General features: G+C 40.9%; 1 protein-coding gene across 3 annotated transcripts in view; it reads left to right on the forward strand.

Annotated features, from left to right (window-relative positions):
- Clcn4 (chloride voltage-gated channel 4) overlaps positions 1–21,837 on the forward strand; it is a 73,730-nt gene that overhangs the window by 36,537 nt on the left and 15,356 nt on the right. For 2 of the 3 annotated variants that reach the window (XM_077106384.1, XM_077106383.1), the window contains exons 6-11: positions 1,501–1,623; positions 8,592–8,798; positions 8,914–8,994; positions 10,556–11,101; positions 13,613–13,799; positions 14,713–15,111. In XM_077106384.1, the coding sequence (XP_076962499.1) occupies positions 1,501–1,623; positions 8,592–8,798; positions 8,914–8,994; positions 10,556–11,101; positions 13,613–13,799; positions 14,713–15,111 (1,543 nt within the window). The remainder of the gene's footprint in view (positions 1–1,500; positions 1,624–8,591; positions 8,799–8,913; positions 8,995–10,555; positions 11,102–13,612; positions 13,800–14,712; positions 15,112–21,837) is intronic. The other variant, XM_077106385.1, reaches the window with a different exon arrangement.

Raw genomic sequence — 21,837 nt, forward strand, 5'->3', positions numbered from 1 at the left:
GGTCATTGATGAATCAGAAAGCCAGGTGATGGCACTTGGTGGCCAAGCTTCACATTAGTGGTATTGGGAGGACTCTTCAAGGTAGAACTATGCTTGGAAGATATATGTATTGTATTTGTACATCTCCTTCCTTCCACACTTTTTTGTTCTTGTCTGACTCACTTACCACAGCTGAAGACATTTGGAATGCACTTTGCCATTTTGCTAAACCTCTGTCTCAGAGGAATTGAAAATTTATTCTTTCACATCTCATAAGTAGACAGGGATCTTGAAATCTCACACATTCTCAATGCTTCCAAGAAGAAATTCTCTACCTGGTTTGGTGGTAGTGGGCAGGCAGGATTGACTGGCTTCCATATTTTATTTCTTCTCTCATAGTCACAATATACATTTGAGGGGAAATATGGCTGTCGATCTTTTCAACTGATTTTCAGATTTATACTTTGATTGAAAGAATTACTGTTTGAAAGAGTGAGAAGTTATTTTTGGTTTCCCCAAAAAGTCCATATTTAAGTGGGTGAAAGGTATTTCTCAGTCTGATTGCTTACCACATAGGGTGTGAATATATGTGCTTGCAGTGCAGCTTCCAGGAACATGTTGTTGCTTTTAATAGGCATACATGTGGCTGTGGCTGTGGCCAAATTTGTAGGTGATCTCTCTTTCCTTTCCTCCTCACTTGAGTAATCCAGATGGTGATAGAAGCTGAGGCCTAAAAAAATGAAGTCTCCACTCAGCAGATCAGGTCCTTGACCCAAAGACCCCAGACTGTGTTTTTGGTTGAGAAACCATTCTCCACACATCAGATAATTTGGAGTAAATGGCTCAGTGAATTATTCTGAAGGAGATGATCAAGCATTTCCACTCAAATTGTGCCTCTCAAATGTTCGTGTGCATGAGAATCGCCCAGAGAGCTTGTTAAACCGCACAGAGCTGAGTTCCAGCCCATAGTGTCTGATTCAGCAGCTCTGGGGTGGGGCTGCTCTAATAAGCTCCCAGGTGATGCTGATGCTGCTGGTCCATGAACCATACTTAGAGGAGCCGTCTTCCAAAACACAGTTCTGAAGCTTACTCATTGGCAATGCAGTGTCTTGCTGCGGTATGGGTGTGGCTGTAATGAAAGCTAGGAGAGGCCAACCCACCACAGACAAGACAAAACAAATCTTCCCAAGTCTTGGAGGCAGAGTTTTCTGTGTCACACCTTTTATTAACTCTAGTGCAAGTGGTAATTACAACTCAGCAGCATTCGTGGTTTCCATTACTGCAAAGATTTCACCCAGTGGAAGGTAGGCGTAAACAACTCCTGGAGGAACACTGGGTGCTGTTTGTGTGTAGTGACTGTAGCAATAGCAAAAAATGACAAATCCAACACTGGCCCCTTTGTTTATGTGGGACAGGGAAAACCAGTTCAGTCTCATCTCAAGATGGAGGGTGTGGGGTTGAGTAGTTGCTCAGGTCTGCTGTGGCTCATGTTTTCTTTCTTGTTTTGTGTCTGTTGTTTAGGGTGCCAGCGCTTACATTTTGAACTACTTAATGTACATCCTGTGGGCATTGCTGTTTGCATTTTTGGCAGTCTCTCTGGTGCGTGTATTTGCGCCATACGCCTGTGGTTCTGGTATACCAGAGGTGAGTTGTGGTTGAATTTCTTTTGTACCAATAATAAGAGTAGCAAATAATTGTGTAGCACTGTAGTGCCAAGCATAGTTTCAAGTATCTAGCATCCGTCAACACATTTATTCCTCACAATAAGCCTATGAGGTAAGTACTATCAGTCTTCATTTAACAATCAATGAAACTAAAGGCTAGACAGGTTAAGTAACATGCCCAAGGTCACTAAAGCTGGTAAACTGTAAGTTGAACTCAGAAATTTGACTTCAGGATTAATACTCTATCTTCAGGATTTTTGCTCTGTTGTGTCTTAGATGATTAAATGCCTATCTTTATAAAGCAGACTGAACTTCTGTAGCATGTGAGATCAGAGTTCATTAACCATCTACATAAATGTGGCACTGTAATAACTCATAAGTGCATTTATGATGTAATGTGAAAACAGACAATACTGGAGGATCATTGCTGAGAACATTTACTGAACTTCAAACTCCTTTGCCACATTTTGCTCTTCTGGTGACAAGGTAATAGCAATCTTGAAAAAATTAATTCTTCTTTCAGTGCATGCACTAGGAATGTAGCCCTGTGAACTTAGAGTTCTTGTAAAATGTTTTCAGCACTTTTATGTGACCAGGGTAGGAGGGAAGTGACCTCATCCATCAAGGAGAATACCTGAGACTGAATTTGAAAGCTAGGAGAATTGACTGGGCAGAATAATGATAACTGAGCTGATTCCCAAAAAAGCCCAGACAATGAAAATTTTCACCAGAAATAATGTTTGAAGTTCTTATATTTTCATTTAATCAATGCAATTCAGTTCTGCTTTGGCTTGGCACTTCAGCAATGCCCACAGGCAGTGGAGATAGTGAGTTTAGAGGTGGAGTTATAGGCTAGTCATGGCAATGGATCCATACCCTTCTGGGTGCCTTCCCATATTGACTATTGTCCAGCTAGTTTACAGAAAGAGGTGGAGTGATTAAAAGATGGTCACAGGAAAAATTCAACACGGTCTTATTTCAGAAAAGAGAAGAAACAGTCAATATGCCACACTGAATTTTGATGGTTTATTTTAACATATTGCTTCAGGAACCAAAAAAAAAAAAAAGCTGTATTACCATCCTGTTTCCTCAGTGCAGCCAATTCTGCTATAATGAGACATATGTACTCTGAAAAATTACTGCTGTGCAGAATGGCACAGTAGAAACCATGGGTTTATGGGGAAAATGGGCTAGAAGGGCACAACACTCAAAAACTTCCCCAGTGGAAGACAACCATTAGACTTTTCCACTCTACTTTTTGGGTCCATTTTGAGTTTTAAATGAGATAATTTGTGTAAAGCTCACAGAGCAATGCATAGCAATTAGGAAAAAGAATTTAACAAATTTGTATCATGAAGGACATTATTAAAATAACAGCATTAAAAAAACTTCCCCAGTGACACAGATTTAAAAATTAGGACCCAAATAAAAATAGTAGTAATGCAGTGGTACACATGTCAAATGGCTAAAAAATATGTAAATTCTACAATACATATGTCACTTATTTTTTTATGTGTTGTAATTAGTTATACATGACAGCAGAATGCATTTTGACACATTGTACACAAACGGAGCACAACTTCTTCCATTAGCTGTACATGATGCAGAGTCACACTGGTCATGCAATCATACATGTACATAGGATAATAATGTCGGTCTCATTACACCATCCTTCCTACCCCCACCCTCCCTCCCCTCCCCTCACTCCCCTCTACCCAATCCAAAGTTCTCCATTCTTCCCTACCGGCTGCATTATGGATCAGCATCCACTTATCCGAGAAAACATTCGGCTTTTGTTTTTTTTTCAGATTGGCTTATTTTGCTCAGCACCAGCTCCTTCAATTTACCTGCAAATGCCATAATTTCATTCTTCTTTAAGGCTGAGTAATATTCCATTGGGTATATATGCCATGTTTTCCTTATCCATTCATCTGTTGAAGAGTACCTAGTTTGGTTCCATAGCTTAGCTATTGTGAATTGAGCTGCTATAAACATTGATGTGGCTGTGTCACTGTAGTATGCTGATTTTAAGTCCTTTGGATATAGACCGAGGAGTGGAATAGCTGGGACAAATGGTGGTTCCATTTCAAGTTTTCTGAGGAATATCCATACTGCTTTCCATAGTGGATGTACCAATTTGCAGTCCCACCAGCAATGTATGAGTGTACCTTTTCCCCCACATCCTTGCCAACACTTATTGTTGCTTGTATTCTTGATTGCCATTCTGACTGGAGTAAGATAAAATCTTAGAGTAGTTTTGATTTGCATTTCTCTAATTGCTAGAGATGTTGATTATTGTTTCATATACTTGTTGATCGATTGTGTTTCACTCTTGAAAAAACTTGATGTGTGTTTATGGAAGTGGGTATCAGAAGGGATGCAGCTTATGAGTTCCTATGAAGGGGTGGAAGGAGGGTATGTTAGTCAGCTTTTCATCACTGTGACTTGAGGAAAACAACTTAAAGGAGTAAATATTTATTTTGGTTCATAGTTTCAGAAGTTTCAGTGCATGGTAAGCTGACTCTGTTCCTTTGGGCTTGTGGTGAGACAGTGCATTATGGCAGAAGGGCATGGCAGAGAAGCTGCTCAGCTCATGGCAGCTGGGAATCAAAGAGAAAGAAAGAAGTTGGGGACAAGATATAGTCCTCAAGGGTTTGCTTTCATGGATTCATTCCCTCCAAGTAGGTCCCACCTCCTACAGTTTCCACCACCTCCCATTCAGCTATCAATCTGCCAATGGATTAATCCATTGATAAGGTTAGAAGCCTTATGATCCAATCACTTCCCAAAGACCCCTGCCTCTGAACATTGCTAAATTGGGGACCAAACTTAGAACAGTTTGGGGGACATTCCAGATCCAAACCGTAACTGAGGGTGATCTGAAATCAGAGGGGAAGTTGTGATGTCAGGTATACAGTCATGGCTAGCATATGGACTGGTACATGTGTGAAATATGTGCAATTTTTGTTTTTCTACATGGCTCTGTTCAACTGGGTGCAGTTTTCTGCATTCACCTCATATTTTTTTTTCTGGAGGAAATTGTGTATTAACAGACACAAACTTTCCTTTATGCTCAAGTTTCTCTCTAATATATGAATAGCATTGGGACCAATTTGCATTTTCAAATCAGGTGTTATATAAAAGTGACTGTATTTTATGTGGTGCCCAAAGCCTAAGGCACCCTGGACAATAAAAAGGACAGATCATCATTGGCATCCCATTTTATGAACCCACTGCCCACCAGTCAGTGTTTTGATTCAGGCCTTTCCAAAATAAGGAGATGGTCAGTGGAGAATTGGAAAATCTAAAGCAGCAACATAAGACACCATGGGCAGGCTCCTCCCCCTCTAAGGACCAGAGATGTGTGGCTCAGCTGGTGATCTCATGGAGAGAGAAAGCTCAAACGTGAGCTCTGTCTTTGAGGGTTCTGTGAATTTTTCTTCTCTAAAGTGGGCATCATTATTGGAGATAGCTGAACTCAAAAGGAGTCAAATACTGAGTTGAGCATTTAAGTTTTTTATGTGACAAAGTACAGGAAACATTGACAAAAATATGACATCATGTGAAGAAAGTAAGTTTCAGAAGAATATGTAAAATATGATTCTAGTCATATAAAGTCCACAAATAGTCAAATTGAAACAACATATGTGCTAACGTGGTCAAGAAAGGAAGAGAGGGCATCCCTTTTTTGGGACCCCTCCCTCTTTGGTAGCTCTGCTTTCTTTCTATTACTCTAATAAATCCTGTTACTCTGTTACTTTGTTCTCAAAAAGAGAAAAGAAAGGCAGAGAAAAGATTGGAAGGGGTGAGGGGAAGGAGGAAGGTTCCATTTGGGAGGCAAACAGGGTATTCACTCTTTTATCTCTTCTACTTGGTAGTGGGTTTGTGGGTGCTTCTTTTATCAACATTCTTTTAAGCATAGGTAAGTATGTAATAGATTCATTTTTCTATTTATAAAAGTGTTCACCTCAATCTTTTCAAGTATCAGGAACCAAAGGAAGTTTTGCAATTAAGTATGGTTATAACTCATCAGTAGCAAAGTTTTCACTATTATCATTACAAAGCTGGAAATCCTTCGCATAAGGCTTCAGTGCTCTAACGCTGAGCTATGCCCCAACCCAAGGCATGTTTCTAAAAGTGCTCATCCTCCCTCTCAGAAACTTACTCTGAGTTGATGTTTCTGTTCCTTACAAAACATGAACACTTGTGCAAATATTGATCAACCAGAAAGGGTTCTGGTTTTAAGGGTAATACCACCCAGTCACAAATCCACTGCATTAAAGCCCTGCTTGCTTCAGTCTCTACAAATTCAAATTAAAGAAAGTGATTGGATTTTGGCATCTACTGGGAATGAATTTGCCTTCTTTAGCTCCTAATTTGATCATGACAATTTTATAAAATCATTTTAGAGAATTATAAAATACCTATTACACTGTTCAATTCGCCACATGTCATGGCTGGCAAAGGCTCAGGTAATTTAGATGCTTGTAATTTTCTAAATGGTATTATGCTTTTAAACTGTACCCTGGGGTCCAAATCCACATTAACTAACTGACAAAAAATTACAGATAATTTTATTCGAGACAACACAAAAGGGCAGGATTGTGGCAGGCATAATAAAACATCCCTTAAATAAAGGGATCTCAGATTCCCCAGAGCACAAGCTCAATCAGGCCAACTACTACTAGTTAGATACTAGTTTAACCACTACTAGTTGGTCTGCTATTAGTTCAAGGCTAGTTCAAAAAATACTATCTGATTATGGCTCAGAGATCTCATGTGTAAGTTCTAGAGGAAGGAGCTCTCAGAGTTTTTGGGAATGCACAAGTGCGTGTGTGTGTGCAAGTGTGTGCTCTCTCCTTTCCCTTCCCCTCACTCTCTCCTTGTTCTCCTTGAATTAAGAAAGATATCTCTATCAATAATTTCTGAGGTGAAAATGGTCCTGTCTGCAGACCTTTAAAATTAGAGGATTCATTCAATAACCTTTCCAAAATCACCAAAGTTGACCTGATGTTCAGTAGAAAAAGCTAGTGAAAAAAACAGAGTGTTTCAGGGCTGTCCCTGAAATATCGAGAAATTAGGAATAGCTGTATTACTCTTTTCAGGAATGAAGCACTTTAGAATCACCTGGGGAGGCTATAAAACTTCCTATACTTGGATGCACCCCAGATCAACTATAGCAGATCTCTGCAGTGAGAGCCAATTCTCAATATTTCCTAACTTGCTGGGTAATTCTGATGAGCATCAAGGTTGAGAAGGATTTTAATAGCTATTTGAGGAATTGCTTAGATGGCAGAGCACTGCTCAGAAGGAGGCATTTTGAAGTTATGTAAATGACACTGATAAGAGATAACATTGTACCATCCTGTATTACACAATGGGAAAACAAAATTGACCAGCAATTTCACTGAATTCTTATCTAATTAATCTATGATTAGAGATTTGCAAATTGCTACCTTAGCAGTGAACCCTCACTCCATTTTAGCCAAGTATGAGAGAGGTTGGAGGTAGAAGTTATTTTGCTATGGTGATGCTTCTATCTATGCAAAAGAATACCATTTAGTGGCAAATGTTTTCTCTGATATAAGGTGACTGACTCATAGTGGGGTAGGGAGAGGGAACATGGGAGGAATAGATGAACTCTAGATAGGGCAGAGGGGTGGGAGGGGAAGGGAGGGGCAGGGGGTTAGCAATGATGGTGGAATGTGATGGACATCATTATCCAAAGTACATGTATGAAGACATGATTGGTGTGAACATACTTTATATACAGAGATAGGAAAAATTGTGTTCTATATGTGTAATAAGAATTGGGATGCATTCTGCTGTCATGTATTTAAAAAATAAAAGCAATTTAAAAAATACCATTTAGGGAAGTGGACTTCAGTATACAAAGTTAATCACCAAGATTAGTATCCAGTTGAATTCTAAATGTATTACACAAAGGCTCATATGTGCCTATAGGAAGAAAGTCATTATTTGGCGAAGTGGAGCAAGTCTGAAAATGGAGCAGGATGTTTCCCTGTATTCAGTCTTTTCCAATACAAGAGGGTAGGATTTGATGGAAGGGAAAAATTTGGAGAGCAGATTGTACACTGTCCTAGATAGTATTATTAAAACTCCTATCCTCCTCCTCCATTCTGTCTGGAGCATAAATCATCCAGTCTATCTATGCTGGGTACACTACACTCGCATTAGTCAGTAGCTATCTTGGTTATCAGATTAATTGCAGTGCTTCTGTTCAAGTAACCCTCATTTTACTTAAAAATGGCCCCAAAGCATAAGAGTAGTGATGCTGACAATTTGCATATTCCAAAGAGAAGTTGTAAAGTCCTTCCTTTAAGTGAAAAGGTGAATGTTCTTGACTTATGGAAAGAAAAAGTATTGAATGCTGGGGTTGTTAAACTCGATGGTAAGAATGAATCTTCTCCCCATGAAATTATGAAGAGGAAAGAAACATTTCATGCTGATTTTGCTGTTGCTCCTAGAACTGCAAAAGTTATGGTCATAAGTTGTAGATGAATGCTTAGTTAAAATAGAAAAGCCATTACGTTTTTGGGTGGGAGACATGAACAGAAAATGTATTCTAATTGATATAATTGTTCTATTTTATCATTAGTTATTGTTAAATTCTTATGTGCCTAATTTTTAAATTAAACTTTATCATAGGTATGTGTGCATAGAGAAAAACATAGTATATATAGGACTTGGTACTATCTGAGGTTTCAGACATGCACTGGGGGTCTTGGACTATATCCCTGTGGGTAAGCATGGGGACTACTATTATTCAAACTTTTGTTAATATAATATCAAATTGAAGACACATCAAAAACTAAGATAGCTTCTCTTCATGTGCTTTAGTGAATCTAGCTCAGATGCATTACAGTTCTTTTTCTACCCATGGCTGGAAGCTTTTCATTCTCCCTTGCTCTCTGTCCTCTGTTTCAGATAAAGACCATTTTGAGTGGCTTTATCATCAGGGGCTACTTGGGGAAGTGGACCCTGCTAATCAAGACAGTCACCCTGGTGCTGGTTGTATCATCTGGCCTGAGCCTTGGGAAGGAAGGGCCACTGGTACATGTGGCTTGTTGCTGTGGCAACTTCTTCAGCAGCCTGTTCTCCAAGTACAGCAAAAATGAGGGCAAAAGGCGTGAGGTGAGCCAGCTCAGCTTCCATCTGCGGGGAAGGATTCTTCTCAGGGCCCTGGATTCCCTGACCCCTGCCTTTGGCTCACCTGCACAGAGCATACTTATAATGATTTGCTTTGCAGGTACTTTCAGCTGCTGCTGCTGCTGGAGTGTCTGTGGCCTTTGGTGCTCCCATCGGAGGTGTGCTGTTCAGTCTAGAGGAGGTGAGAAGGAGCAGTGAGGGCATTTGTGGTTTTGAGTGGCAAGACATATGTGGGTGGTTGGCAGAGCAGAAAGCCTTCATCTACCCTTGGGAGATTAGACTCACAGAAGTACTGAATAAGGTTCCTTCAGTTAACTGAGGAGCCACAATTTCCACCATTAGATATGTTTTCAAGTATTTTTTTAAGAGTGATATAAACTCAAAGGTTGAATGTTTTTTTTTTTTCACATGCAGAAGTGAGAGTAAAATAAAGGAAAGGGGGAGGGAAGGATAAGAATACATAAACAACCAATCAGATTCAAATTAATAGCTGAGTGAAAAGAAGGCTAGTAGAGTAAAGGAAGGAGAAGGAAGAGGGGAGGGAAATTGGGAGGGAAAAGGGAAGGATCATGAACTGAAATTGATTTTCATGCATGTATGAGTTTGTCATAATGAACTCAACTACTATGTATAACCATAAAGCTCCAATAAAAAATATTGCCAATATAATTTTGGGGGAGATTTATAGTATCTTCTTTCTCATAACCAAATTGGGTTCCATTTTGTTTTTGAAAACTGAGTGGATCAATCATATGATTGGCAAATGTTTTTTGAAAAGGGCTAAACAACTATTTTAGGTTATGTTGGCCACACAGTTTCTGCTATAGCCAGTCAACTCTGCTGTTGTAGCAGGAAAGCAGCCAGACAGTGCCTCCATGAGTGGGCATGGCTATGTGCCCCAAAAGCTTTCCTTGTGGACATCAAAATTTGAATTTCATGTAATTCTCAAATGGCACAAAAACTGTTCTTCTTTTGAATAGATATTTCATGTCATAAGTTGCTTTTTTTCTTTTCTGACTATTAAAAGGTAAAAACCATTCACAATTCGTGTGCCATATATATATTGCTGGCCAGAATTTTCCAATCCTTCATCCTTCTGTTGTCTATAGAATCAAATCCAGAGTTTTATTTGCATTTTGGAGGACCTATGTGCTGTGAACACTATTGGCAATATTATGAGTAAATATTTTTGTTTCTCTCTCTCTCTCAGTGATGGGGATATAACCCTGGGTGGGTGTCAAGCATGCTAAGTGTTCCCTCAACCACTGAGCTACACCCCTAGCTCTTTACTTCTCTTAAAACATAGCTCAAGCCAGGCATAGTGCTGCATGCTTGTAATTCCAGCAACTTAGGAGGCTGAAGCAGGAGGATTGCAAGTTTGAGGTCAGCCTTGGCTCAAAATTTTAAAAGACTGGGGGTGTAGCTTAGTGGTGGTAGAGCACCGCTGGGTTCAATGTCCAATACCCCGACAAAGAAAAAAGAAAGAAAAATATTAACTCAAACCTATATTGATTAATCAATATAGTATCTAGGCTGCTTTTCCACATTAGATTCCCTAAATATCTTTATTGGTGCATTTTGGTCACAGTTAAACCTAGACTGATGAAGTATGTGCCACTTATCTTTTGTCTTAGATTGTATTTTTCCTGCTAAGTGCCAGCAGATAGATACTGACACAAGGGAAAGGGATCTGAGCTGCTTTTTCTCTGGCCAGTCTCCAATTTTCTTCTTGTTTGTCCCAGGTCAGTTACTATTTTCCTTTGAAGACCCTGTGGAGGTCATTTTTTGCAGCCTTGGTGGCAGCCTTCACACTGCGATCCATCAACCCCTTTGGAAATAGCCGCCTTGTTCTCTTTTACGTGGAATACCACACACCTTGGTACATGGCTGAACTGTTTCCCTTCATCCTGCTTGGGGTCTTTGGGGGCTTGTGGGGAACCCTCTTCACCCGCTGCAACATTGCCTGGTGCAGGAGGCGCAAGACCACCAGGCTGGGGAAGTACCCGGTACTGGAGGTCATCGTGGTGACAGCTATCACTGCCATCATTGCCTACCCCAACCCCTACACGCGCCAGAGCACCAGTGAGCTAATTTCTGAGCTGTTCAATGACTGTGGGGCCCTTGAGTCCTCCCAGCTCTGCGACTACATCAATGACCCCAACATGACTCGGCCTGTGGATGACATTCCAGACCGGCCAGCCGGGGTTGGGGTTTACACAGCCATGTGGCAGCTGGCCCTGGCACTGATCTTCAAAATCGTCATTACAATATTTACCTTTGGCATGAAGGTAAGTGAAGGGGAGGGTCGATGGGGAGGGGGGGTTCTGTGTCTTTCTGGGGAAAGTACACTATTCTCCAAAATAAAATTGTGATCTGAGAAGGAGGGGAACTGAACTTTCTTGTATGTTCTCATGTGGTTGACATTCTTTTAATCAACAGGATACAATTCTCTTAATAACCGACAACCTTGTGGAGTTGAAATTTTAATCTCGTTTTATAATCAAGGTTAGCTAAGGCCCAGAGGCCATAGATGGCTTTGTCAGACCCACAGTTTATGGGAGACAGAGTTAGGCATCAAATTTGCCTCATCACCTTCACAGACCAGGGGTAAGCAGAAGTTTATCTGTCAGCTGAATGATAGCAGGGAGTGGAAGAAGCCCAGGTTTGGCCTGAAGGGATCAGCAAACATGCCTTGAGTTTCAGCTGTATCCTGAGCACTGTGCTAAGTCCCAGGAACACAGAGCCTGATACAGAATGCTGCCCTTAAAGAACATACCACTCTAAGAGAGACACATGCAAACCCAGTGTTTGGAGATGGTGTGATGAGCACCCTATATACTAGGACCACAGGATGAAAACATAGAGTAAGCGTGTCCCTGGCCTGGGTGGGGCTGGGGCTAGCAGGAGCTCCTTGTATATGTCCTCTCTTCATGGAAAGTGTTCCTGTGAGCTGTTATTATTGTTCCTAGAATCAGAGGACAGAGCAGCTTTCATTCTTTTTAAAACACTCTGCTAAATCAGTTCAGATATACTTTGAAAATCCTTCCTAAAGAGCTTTCTTTCATGGACTCTGGCATTTGAGTTATTTTTGCCTTTTAAATTTTGGGAAAATGGAGGACAAGTTCATACAATATAAAAATGGATCATTTTAAAGTATACAAGTCATTGGCTCCTGGAAGCTGCTCATTTGGTATTTGTCTCAATGGACTTACCTATTTTAGACTTTTCATATAAATGGAATGTGTAGCCATTTGTATCTGGCTTCTTTCACTGAGCATGGTGTTTTCAAGGTTTCTCTGTGATGTAATAGGTGTCAGTGCTTCATTCCTTTTTTGTGGCTGAATACTATTCCATTCTATGGATATTCCACATTTTGTTTATCCTCTCATCCTTTGATGGACATTTGTGTTGTTTTCACCTTTTGGCTATTATGAATAGTCCTATTATCGCTTATTTTTAAAAAATATTAGAATATATTATTTATACAGAGATGTGCACAGCTTGATGAATTTTCACAAAGCACACATGCTGTATAAACAGCACCCAGGACCAGAAACAGAGCATTACTCACCCTCCAAAGCCCCTTGTTATGTTCTATTACTCTTGGTTTTTATGTGATATTTCTGTGAATTTTCTCTTCAAAAAGTCTAAAAACTGGTGAACTTGAGTATATAGTAAACAAACACAAACCAGAATTTGTGCCTTAATAACAAGGATGGACATCATTAAACAACTGACTGGTTCTAATCCATCAGCTCCTAGCAAAGGGATTTATTTTCATGTCTGAGGAATATGCTAGTAGTATCTTTAGTGCTTGCCGAGAGAAGTTTACTTTGAAGTGTCAGGGGATTAAATTACTGTGGAATAAGAGGAAGTTCAGAAAGAACAATTTCCTAAGGAATGTTTCAAATTCCAATAATTGCACACAAGGATCCAAACTGAACTTCTGAGGTTGAAGACGAACTTCCATCCTCAGATTGATGACCACCTGGGGCAGGCAGAAATGTGCCCAGGATCAGCAGTTGTATGGGATCCCCAAGAATGTGGGAAGTCAGGCATATTCTGTAGCACATGTATGGTCACTAGATAAACCAACATGTATTTTCATTCAGCTAAGTAGGTAGCATTCTGCTACCAACATCATTTTGGTTACATAGTCTGTTTCTTTGCTGCCTCTACCCTGGCTGGAAAAATATCAGAATGCCTCTTGGAAAATGTACTTTGTTAGGAAAAGGGTACTTTCCCTCATCTGTCTCTGATGAGTGTCCAGCAATCATCCTTTGAAGAGGGCAGTGAGCCCTTGAAAAGCCTTTTGGAAGACCCAGGCAGCTGCAATGATGCATTCAGCTTCTCTATTTTACCTGGGAGCAATTGCAGACCCTTCTATTCCATTTTCATGCTGTGACTTGACATTTAATTTTCAAAGCCAATCTGAATGACACAGCAAGAGGAGCAAGAAAGTGGTGAGAGTCTCAGGTGACAGATGCTCACTTTGAATGTTATTTGCAGTGAGGCTTATCATTCTTTAATCCACAGCAGGCAAACTGGCCAGCTTTTGAAGGAGAGGAAATGAAAGTGTCAAATTGCATTCTCTCCAAGTTGCACTAGACTCACTTACTAAGCAGGTCAAATCGCTTGTCCCACCTCTTCCCAGCTGACTTGTTTTGAAGAGTTGCACCTCCTTTGAAGGCTAAAGCCAAAAGAGTGCTTGTTGAAGGGGGATTTCATTTCCTGGGGGTTAGGAGGCAGGAACTCAGCCTCCTTTCCTTAGTCTGCTTTTCTCTGTGTGCTCCCTCCAGATCCCCTCAGGCCTCTTTATCCCCAGCATGGCTGTGGGAGCCATGGCAGGCAGGATGGTGGGAATTGGTGTGGAGCAGCTGGCCTACCATCACCATGATTGGATAATCTTCAGGAACTGGTGCAGACCTGGGGCAGACTGTGTCACACCAGGACTTTATGCAATGGTGGGAGCTGCTGCCTGCCTAGGTATGTCTACAAGTAGGGAGGGAGGGAGTGGCATGCTGATCTGACTTAGAGGACGAGCATGAAGGAAGACAGGGACTTGGTCATTGAGATTACTCAGGATAGGATAGGTTATGCTGCAGTAACAAGTAAGCTACATCTCAGTGGCTTAACACAGTGTTATATATCTTGCTCACAGCATGTATACACACACACACACACACATACATAGATAACATATATATTATATATACATGTATGTGTGTTCATAAGAGTCTTTTCCACCCAGTCATTCAGAGGACCAGGCTGATGGAGCTTCAGTTCTCTTAAAGCTGTACCAGCTAGAACAATGATTCTCAGCCAGTAATTCTGATGTCTTGGGACACCTGACAATGCCTAGAGACATTTTTGGTTATCACAAATGGGGGTGCCACTCATATATAGTGAATAAAGGCCAAAGATACTTCTAAACTTGTTTTAGTGCATGGGACAATCCTGATAACAAGGAATGTCCTTAGTATTGAAGTAAAAAAAGTACTGGTTTAAGTTTATTGGATTAGTTGTTGGTTTGGATTGTCTCTTTGAATACCAAGGGATGCAAAGGTGGGTCTGTCCCTAGTCTGATAACCCTAAGAATTTCTACAGCTTTTCAGCTTATGGGTGCTTGCTCAATTGGAAGCCTATATAGCCCATGTAGGATCCACTCAACAAAAAACCAAGCATGTGTCCCTTGTCAGGTGACTTCTAGTTCCCTGATGCCAGGCCAAATTAGAATAAGTGTGAGGAGAACTGGAGTCTTATTTCTCTTAAGGAGAACTTGGAGACTTGGATTGAGCTGCATTTGGGGGTTGTGAGCCTGTCGGTTTTCGCAAATTGTGTCCTAATAAGAGCTTGGGATTGAGCCCAAGAATTGCACTTCTCTCCTCTTCCATTGCAGGTGGAGTTACCAGGATGACAGTGTCACTGGTGGTCATCATGTTTGAATTAACTGGTGGTCTTGAGTACATCGTGCCCTTGATGGCAGCAGCTGTGACCAGCAAGTGGGTGGCCGATGCCTTTGGGAAAGAAGGCATCTATGAGGCCCACATTCACCTGAATGGGTACCCATTTCTTGACGTGAAGGATGAGTTTACCCACCGCACCCTGGCCACTGATGTGATGCGGCCCCGGCGGGGAGAGCCACCACTGTCGGTGCTCACCCAGGACAGCATGACCGTGGAAGATGTGGAGACACTGATTAAGGAGACAGACTACAATGGCTTCCCAGTGGTGGTCTCCAGAGACTCTGAGCGTCTCATTGGGTTCGCCCAGAGGAGGGAGCTGATCCTGGCCATAAGTGAGTAAGGAGAGGGAAGCTCACTTTTTACTGAGATGATTGGATGGCAGCGTTTGTACCCCTAGAAGTATTAAAGAAGTTTGAGGGAGTGTTGTTTAAGCCAGGGGCTGTGAAGCTTCAGTGCAGATCTGTCACCTGGGATCTGGTTAAAATGCAGATTCTGATTGAGCAGACCTGGGTGGGGCCTGAGACTCTGCATTCCTCCAGAGCTCCCCAAGTCACACTGTGAGGAGCAAAGGTTTAAGCCCACATCCTGGGATAGACACACTTGGTTGGAAATTGACTTCCATGTGTGCAGGCAGCCATCAGGGCCCCATTACTACTAGGAGGCAAGCTGTTTGCCACTGCATTTTAAAGAAGTTATCGGATGAAGCTGAGCAGGAAGTGATAATGTGAGAGCCTGGAGTTGCCCAGGCCAAGCTGATCTCAAAGATGGGCTTTCAGGCAGGCTACTCAGCTGATTTAGGTGCTGAGTACTCTGCCTCTGATACCTGGCTGGCCCCTGCTCAAGTGTTTGCTACAGTGTATAACATATGTCCCACTCCACCAGTTAGAATTCCATGTGGTTTAACTAGTAATATCATTAGAAATCAGTTCTATGGGCTGGGGATGTGGCTCAAGCGGTAGCGTGCTCGCCTGGCATGCGTGCGGCCCAGGTTCGATCCTCAGCACCACATGCAAAGATGTTGTGTCCGCCAAAAAAACTAAAAGATAAATATTAAAATTTCTCTCTGTCTCTCTCTCTCTTTAAAAAAAAAAAAGAAATCAGTTCTATGTAATCATTTTCTCCTCATGTTTGAACTGATATTAGCTGCCCTAAGAGGTAGGCTGTGGAACTGGGGTAGGAGAGAAAGGGATGATTCATGGCCAGGTGGGGTGTCCAAAGACAGGCACCTCAGAGAACCAATCTGTGTGCCTCAAGTAGCCTAAGGATGGCTGCAGTAGAGAGGGAGCAGAAGGTGGGAGGATTCCAAAGACACAGGGAACTGAAGGCCAGAGACTTGGGAGAGAATTGTAGGGAGCTCCAGGCAAGTAGGGGTAGTCAGCCTTGGAGGGGTGGAGTCCTGCCAACCTCAAGATGCAGCAGGGGGAGGGATCAGCATAGTGCATCTCCTGCATAAGGTAAGCACCATGCCCTCACACTCAGCATCCTTGCTCCATGATCTGCACAGCTTCCCCATATCCCATGATAGACTGGGGCCCATGGCATGGCTCATGTTACTCTCTCTTACACCTTCCAGAGTGTTCCTTATAGTACATCAATGGGACTTTCCCCAATTGCCCCACTGAGAAAACATCTTCACCAGACAATTGTTGCTTCCCCCCAACCTGCCCTTTGTTCCTGTTTCTAAGGCACTTCCCTTCAATTTCTAAAACCTCTTTCCTATGTTATAGCTTTAAAGTATCTTCCTCAAAGGCTTTATAAAAATTAGTTTAGATAAGCTATACCCTCTAATTTTAGTGTGCCGCTCAAGCATGTTTAGCTCCCCCAAACCAAAGATTGATTTTACATTTTAGACACCATAGCAAGTTTGTGCTCGAAAGCTCAGTGATGCTTCTCTTTATTATAGGTCCTGTCACAGAACAGGTAGTGCCTTTAGGGGTAAATATTGCCTTACAAATAGTGAATTTCTAAAAATTGTTTAAGTAGGGCTGGGTTTGTTTTAAAATAATGTAATCAGCAGCCTTTAAAAATTTATTCAATCCCTAAAATCTTTTAAGCAAAGGTTGAAATTTAGAAACTAAAGCAATAAATGTCACAGAATCCATTACCTATTGTGTAGCCCCAGGCACACCTGCTAAGAGACAGCTTACTAATTTTGCTGAAATCCATTACTGTAATCAAGTGGGAAGCAGTAATTGGCATCAACCAGTTAGAGAAGAAATTGAAGCTTTGCAAGCGAGCACTCTCTCACAAGCTATGTTTGGAATGTCTGAAGAGGCACCATGCGGTGTAAATAATACCTCTATGCTTTCAATCAGTCCCATAATAGTGTAGAAGCTGTTATTTACACGGTTTGTGGAAAGGCGAGGGGTGTTTTGCTCTGAGGAATCAGAGAAGCTGTTTTCCTGATCTGTGGAAATAGAAGAGTCACTGTATTTTCATGGAGAAATTCATGAGACCTATATTTGAGAAATTATGTGCTCTCTTATGAATATAGAAATGACATTAGCACTCAGTTAAAAACTATTCCATGTCAATTTCATTTTTAGGGGAATTGGGGGCAAAGGTTATGGCAGGATAGATCCAAGGTAATTATGATAAGGAAAGAATGCTAAATGAGGAAAATAAGGATTTTTCTAACTTGTCATATTTTAAGTTGTAGCAGCTGCTCATGTGGAGCCGAAAATCTTTTGCCAGGTTTTAGTCCATCTGTGGAATGCCAAGGTGCAGCCATTGTCTTTGTTAGTGAGTGATAGTTAGCATCACCTGGGCAAGGTGGCTGTCTTTGGCATCACAAATTACTAACAGGCAGGACCATAGGTGACCCTTGTTCAAATTCCTGGTAAATGGGCCTTTACCTTGCCTTACTCTTTGCAGATATGAGGCTCTTTCTGTCTTGAATTTTGCAATTAAGCCAGTAAGGGTTCAGAGAGGCCTCAATGGGAAGCCACAATGATGATTAAAGGGATGGAAAGCTGGAGTTATGGGGAAGAGTTGAGGGACCTCTCAATTTTTTCATCTGGTGGATGACTTAATAATGATTCTCTAGCATATGGAAGATGCTTACTTGCAGAAAGGGATCTCCATCCAGGACTGAACCAGAAGATAAGTGTCAGATCTGTGTGATGAGCTATTTAGGGTTAAAGAGGTTTTTGCCTGGGAGGGCTGTTAATTATTCTAATGGGTCATAGAGAAAAGTGGTGTCAACTACTCTCTGCAGAGGATGTTAAAATATAATGCAGAGGGACTTTTTCATGCCTTAGTAGATAATAACTTGACAAATATTCTACTTTTTCTTCTCTATAGCCTTTATATTTTTTATATCATCTTTGTACTAACCAGCATAGTGGTTGCTTCCAGCTTTCTATTTTAGCCTTTCTCATTAATTACATCTGTCTTATGGAAGCATTTATATTATTTTATTTATTCTAATTTGTAATACATGACAGAAGAATGCAATTTAATTCATACTACACAAATAGAGCACAATTTTCAAGTCTCTGGTTGTACACAAAGTAGAGTCACACCATTTGTGTTTTCATATATGTACTTAGGGTAATGATGTCTGTATTATTCCACCATCTTTCCTACCCCCAGGCCCCCTCCCTTCCCCTCCCTCCCCTTTTCCCTATCTAAAGTTCATCTGTTCCTCCCATGCTGCCTCCTAATCCCCACTATGAATCAGCATCCTTATATCAGAGAAGACATTCAGCATTTGGTTTTTTGGGATTGGCTTACTTCACTTAGCATTATATTCTCCAACTCCATCCATTTACCTGCAAATGCCATGATTTTATTCTCTTTTAATGCTGAGTAATATTCTATTGTGTATATATACTGCATTTTCTTTATCCACTCATCTACTGAAGGGCATCTAGGTTGGTTCCACAATTTAGCTATTGTGAATTATGCTGCTATAAACATTGATGTGGCTGTGTCCCTGCAGTATGTTGTTTTTAAGTCCTTTGGGTATAAACCAAGGAGTGGGATAGCTGGGTCAAATGGTGGCTTCATTTCAAGTTTTCCAAGGAATCTCCATACTGCTTTCCTTTTTGGCTACCCCAGTTTGCAGTCCCACCAGCAATGTATGAGTGTGCCTTTTCCCCCACATTCTCAACAACACTTATTGTTGTTTGTATTCTTAATAGCTGCCATTCTGACTGGGGTGAGATGAAATCTTAGAGTGGTTTTGATTCCCATTTCTCTAATTGCTAGAGGTGTTGAACATTTTTTTATATATTTGTTGATTGATAGTATGCCATCTTCTGAGAAGTGTCTGTTCAGTTCCTTGGCCCATTTATTAATTGGGTTATTTGTTTTTTTGGTGTTAAGATTTTTGGTTCTTTATATGTACTAGAGATTAGTGCTCTATCTGATGTGAATGTGGTGAAAATTTGCTCCTTATGGAAGCATTTTTAATTAATGGAATGATAGAGCATTTCCTCCCTAAAAACATATGTACTCTAGAGGTCCTCAGCCTTAACACTACTGACATTTGGAGCTGGATCTTTCTCTATGGTGGGGACTGTCCTGTTTATTATAGGATGTTGAGCAGCATCCTTGATCTCAACCCATTAGATACCAGTGTTTCTCAACTTTGACAACCAAAAATGTCTCCAGATATTTTCAAAAGTCCCCTGAGGGTAGGGGTAGAGTTGCTCCCAGTTGAGAACCATTGTTCTAAAGCCACTTAATAACTTCCAGTATGTGTGAAGATTGTTTCCAATTTTCAAAAATTTCTTGACCTATCATAGTTTATGAAATCCATCTCACCAACATTTTATCAACTACTTTCTTTGCCTCTGGTGTTACTGCTGCTAGACACTGGAATGGGAAGTTGAATAACCTTAGTGGGAGCTCATTAAATGTATATCATTTTTCGGGAAATGTGGCCACTGAGGCTAGTTCTAGCACAATATATTATAAGCCTTTCAACTAAAAACATTTAAAAAATAATTGATCTACTTGAACTTTAAAATATTTTAAAATAATGTATTACATTTTTAATGTAAAAGTAATGCACACTCATAGACTATTAGAAACATTTTTAAAAGGTACTATGTTAGGGCTGGGGATGTGGCTCAAGTGGTAGTGCGCTCACCTGGAATGCGTGCGGCCCGGGTTCGATCCTCAGCACCACATACAAACAAAGATGTTGTGTCCGCCGAAAACTAAAAAATAAATATTAAAAAAAAAATTAAAAAAAAGATACTATGTTAGTTTTTGTTACTTTGACAATACCTGACATAAACATTAGGGGAGAAAAGGTTTATTGTGGCTCATGGTTTCAGAAGTTTCAGTCTATGGTCAGTTAGCCATTTCTTTGGACTTGAAGTGGTGGAAGAAAGCTTTCAGCTCATGGCAACCAGGAAGGAGTAGGGGTGGGCAAGGGCCAGGGACAAGATATAGTCCCAAGGGCATGCCTCCAGTAACCAACTTCCTCCAACTAGGCCCCACCTCTCAATCATTTCTGAATTATTAATTCATCAAATGGATTAATCCACCAATAAATTTAGAGCCCTCATGGTCTAATCATTTCATAAAAGTCTCACCTGTGGGCATGAAGTTTTTAAGTCCCTGGGCCTTTTGGGGGACATTCTAGATTCAAACCCTAATTGGCACCAACATTCTCACCTCTCTAGAGGCCATGGTTCATATTCAGTACATTCTTTCTTGTCTTTTAAAAATGTATATTTTGTGTTATATTTTTTAAAATTCTTTCCCAACTTGGGCTCCCCAAAGTTTCTGGGGTCTGTGAGTCTGTTTTCTCATGGCACTGGCTTATCTCCTGGGTGAGGAGTTGGTTTATTTTTTCATGTAGGAGATATATATTGAACATTCATGGCTTTTGCAAGTGTTTGGTGACTGATGAATATTTCTGGTGCAAACTAGGAGTTGACTCCAATAGAGAGTTGCAGAGAGCTTTCTTGCTGTTTTTTCTTCCATTCATCAGCTTTTATTTTGTATGTAGCACCTCCACCTCCAACATTTGAAACCTTAAGATAAGTCTTTATAATACAGTTCCAACTTTTGCAAAGCCCTTCTGCAGAGAATAGCAGTTGTCACTTAAAGTAGCCAGCTTAGATCTCCAACTCTGACCCTAGCTGATGCCTGTGATCTTTGCTTGGTAGTAAATAGCTCATGGGCTTTCTTTACCAATGAATGTTCCATGAAATAGGCTCTGTTCTCCATGATATAAGAACCAGATACACTGATATTTAGGAGACTGACTCATTCATGCATGCATGCATGTGACAAATATTTGTTTGTGTCTCCCATGTGCTAGGCATTGTTCAGGCAATGGGAATTCACTGGCGTGTAAGAGTTCACTGAGTGGAGTGGCTGCTAGAATCAGGGTTTCTGGCCCAATCCGTAGATTCAGAAGAAATATAACTTTGCTGTCTATTTTAGCAACTGGATATATGTCTTGCTAAGTTGTATTTGGTTTTATAAGGGGTTGAGCAAATCCATGTGATCAGTTCTTGATTGGGGGTTTGTGACTTGATTCAATCCTGTTGTTCAGTCTGATCATTGAAATAGATAGAAATCCTGTTATGTGGAACTTTAAGAGAATCAACTGGTCTATGGAAAGAAGCATATGAATATGTGTTGGCTGTTGCCTCCCTGCCCTGGTGTGGAGCATAGAACCCTCTTGATTTAGGAGAGCATGCAGAGTGTGTCAGGCAGGATCTGCATTTGAAAACATGTGCGTCAGTGTCGTCTGGTATTTGTGGTTGAATCATATCCCACTTGATGTAACTAGATTTAACCTGACCCATATAATGTGCAGGCATTTGCCCAGCAGGCTCTCTATTCCTCTTTTCAACAGAGACCCTTTTTCAGACTCAGCCTGACCCCAAATGCTGCCAGCTTTCCATTAGAGTGCTCTATTGCACTAAATGGCCTTAGAGGAGGTAGTTTGAATTTTATTTTTGAAAGAACAATATAGGTGAATAGTAGTCTTTGACAAGGCAAGAAATGTATTATAGAAACCAGGATTCATTTTAAAGCAGGCCCTGCTGTACATTTTTCCTAACCTTTTCCCACGAACCAAAAGAAAG

Source organism: Callospermophilus lateralis, chromosome X (genome assembly GCF_048772815.1).
Source record: "Callospermophilus lateralis isolate mCalLat2 chromosome X, mCalLat2.hap1, whole genome shotgun sequence".
Classification (NCBI taxonomy): domain Eukaryota; kingdom Metazoa; phylum Chordata; class Mammalia; order Rodentia; family Sciuridae; genus Callospermophilus; species Callospermophilus lateralis.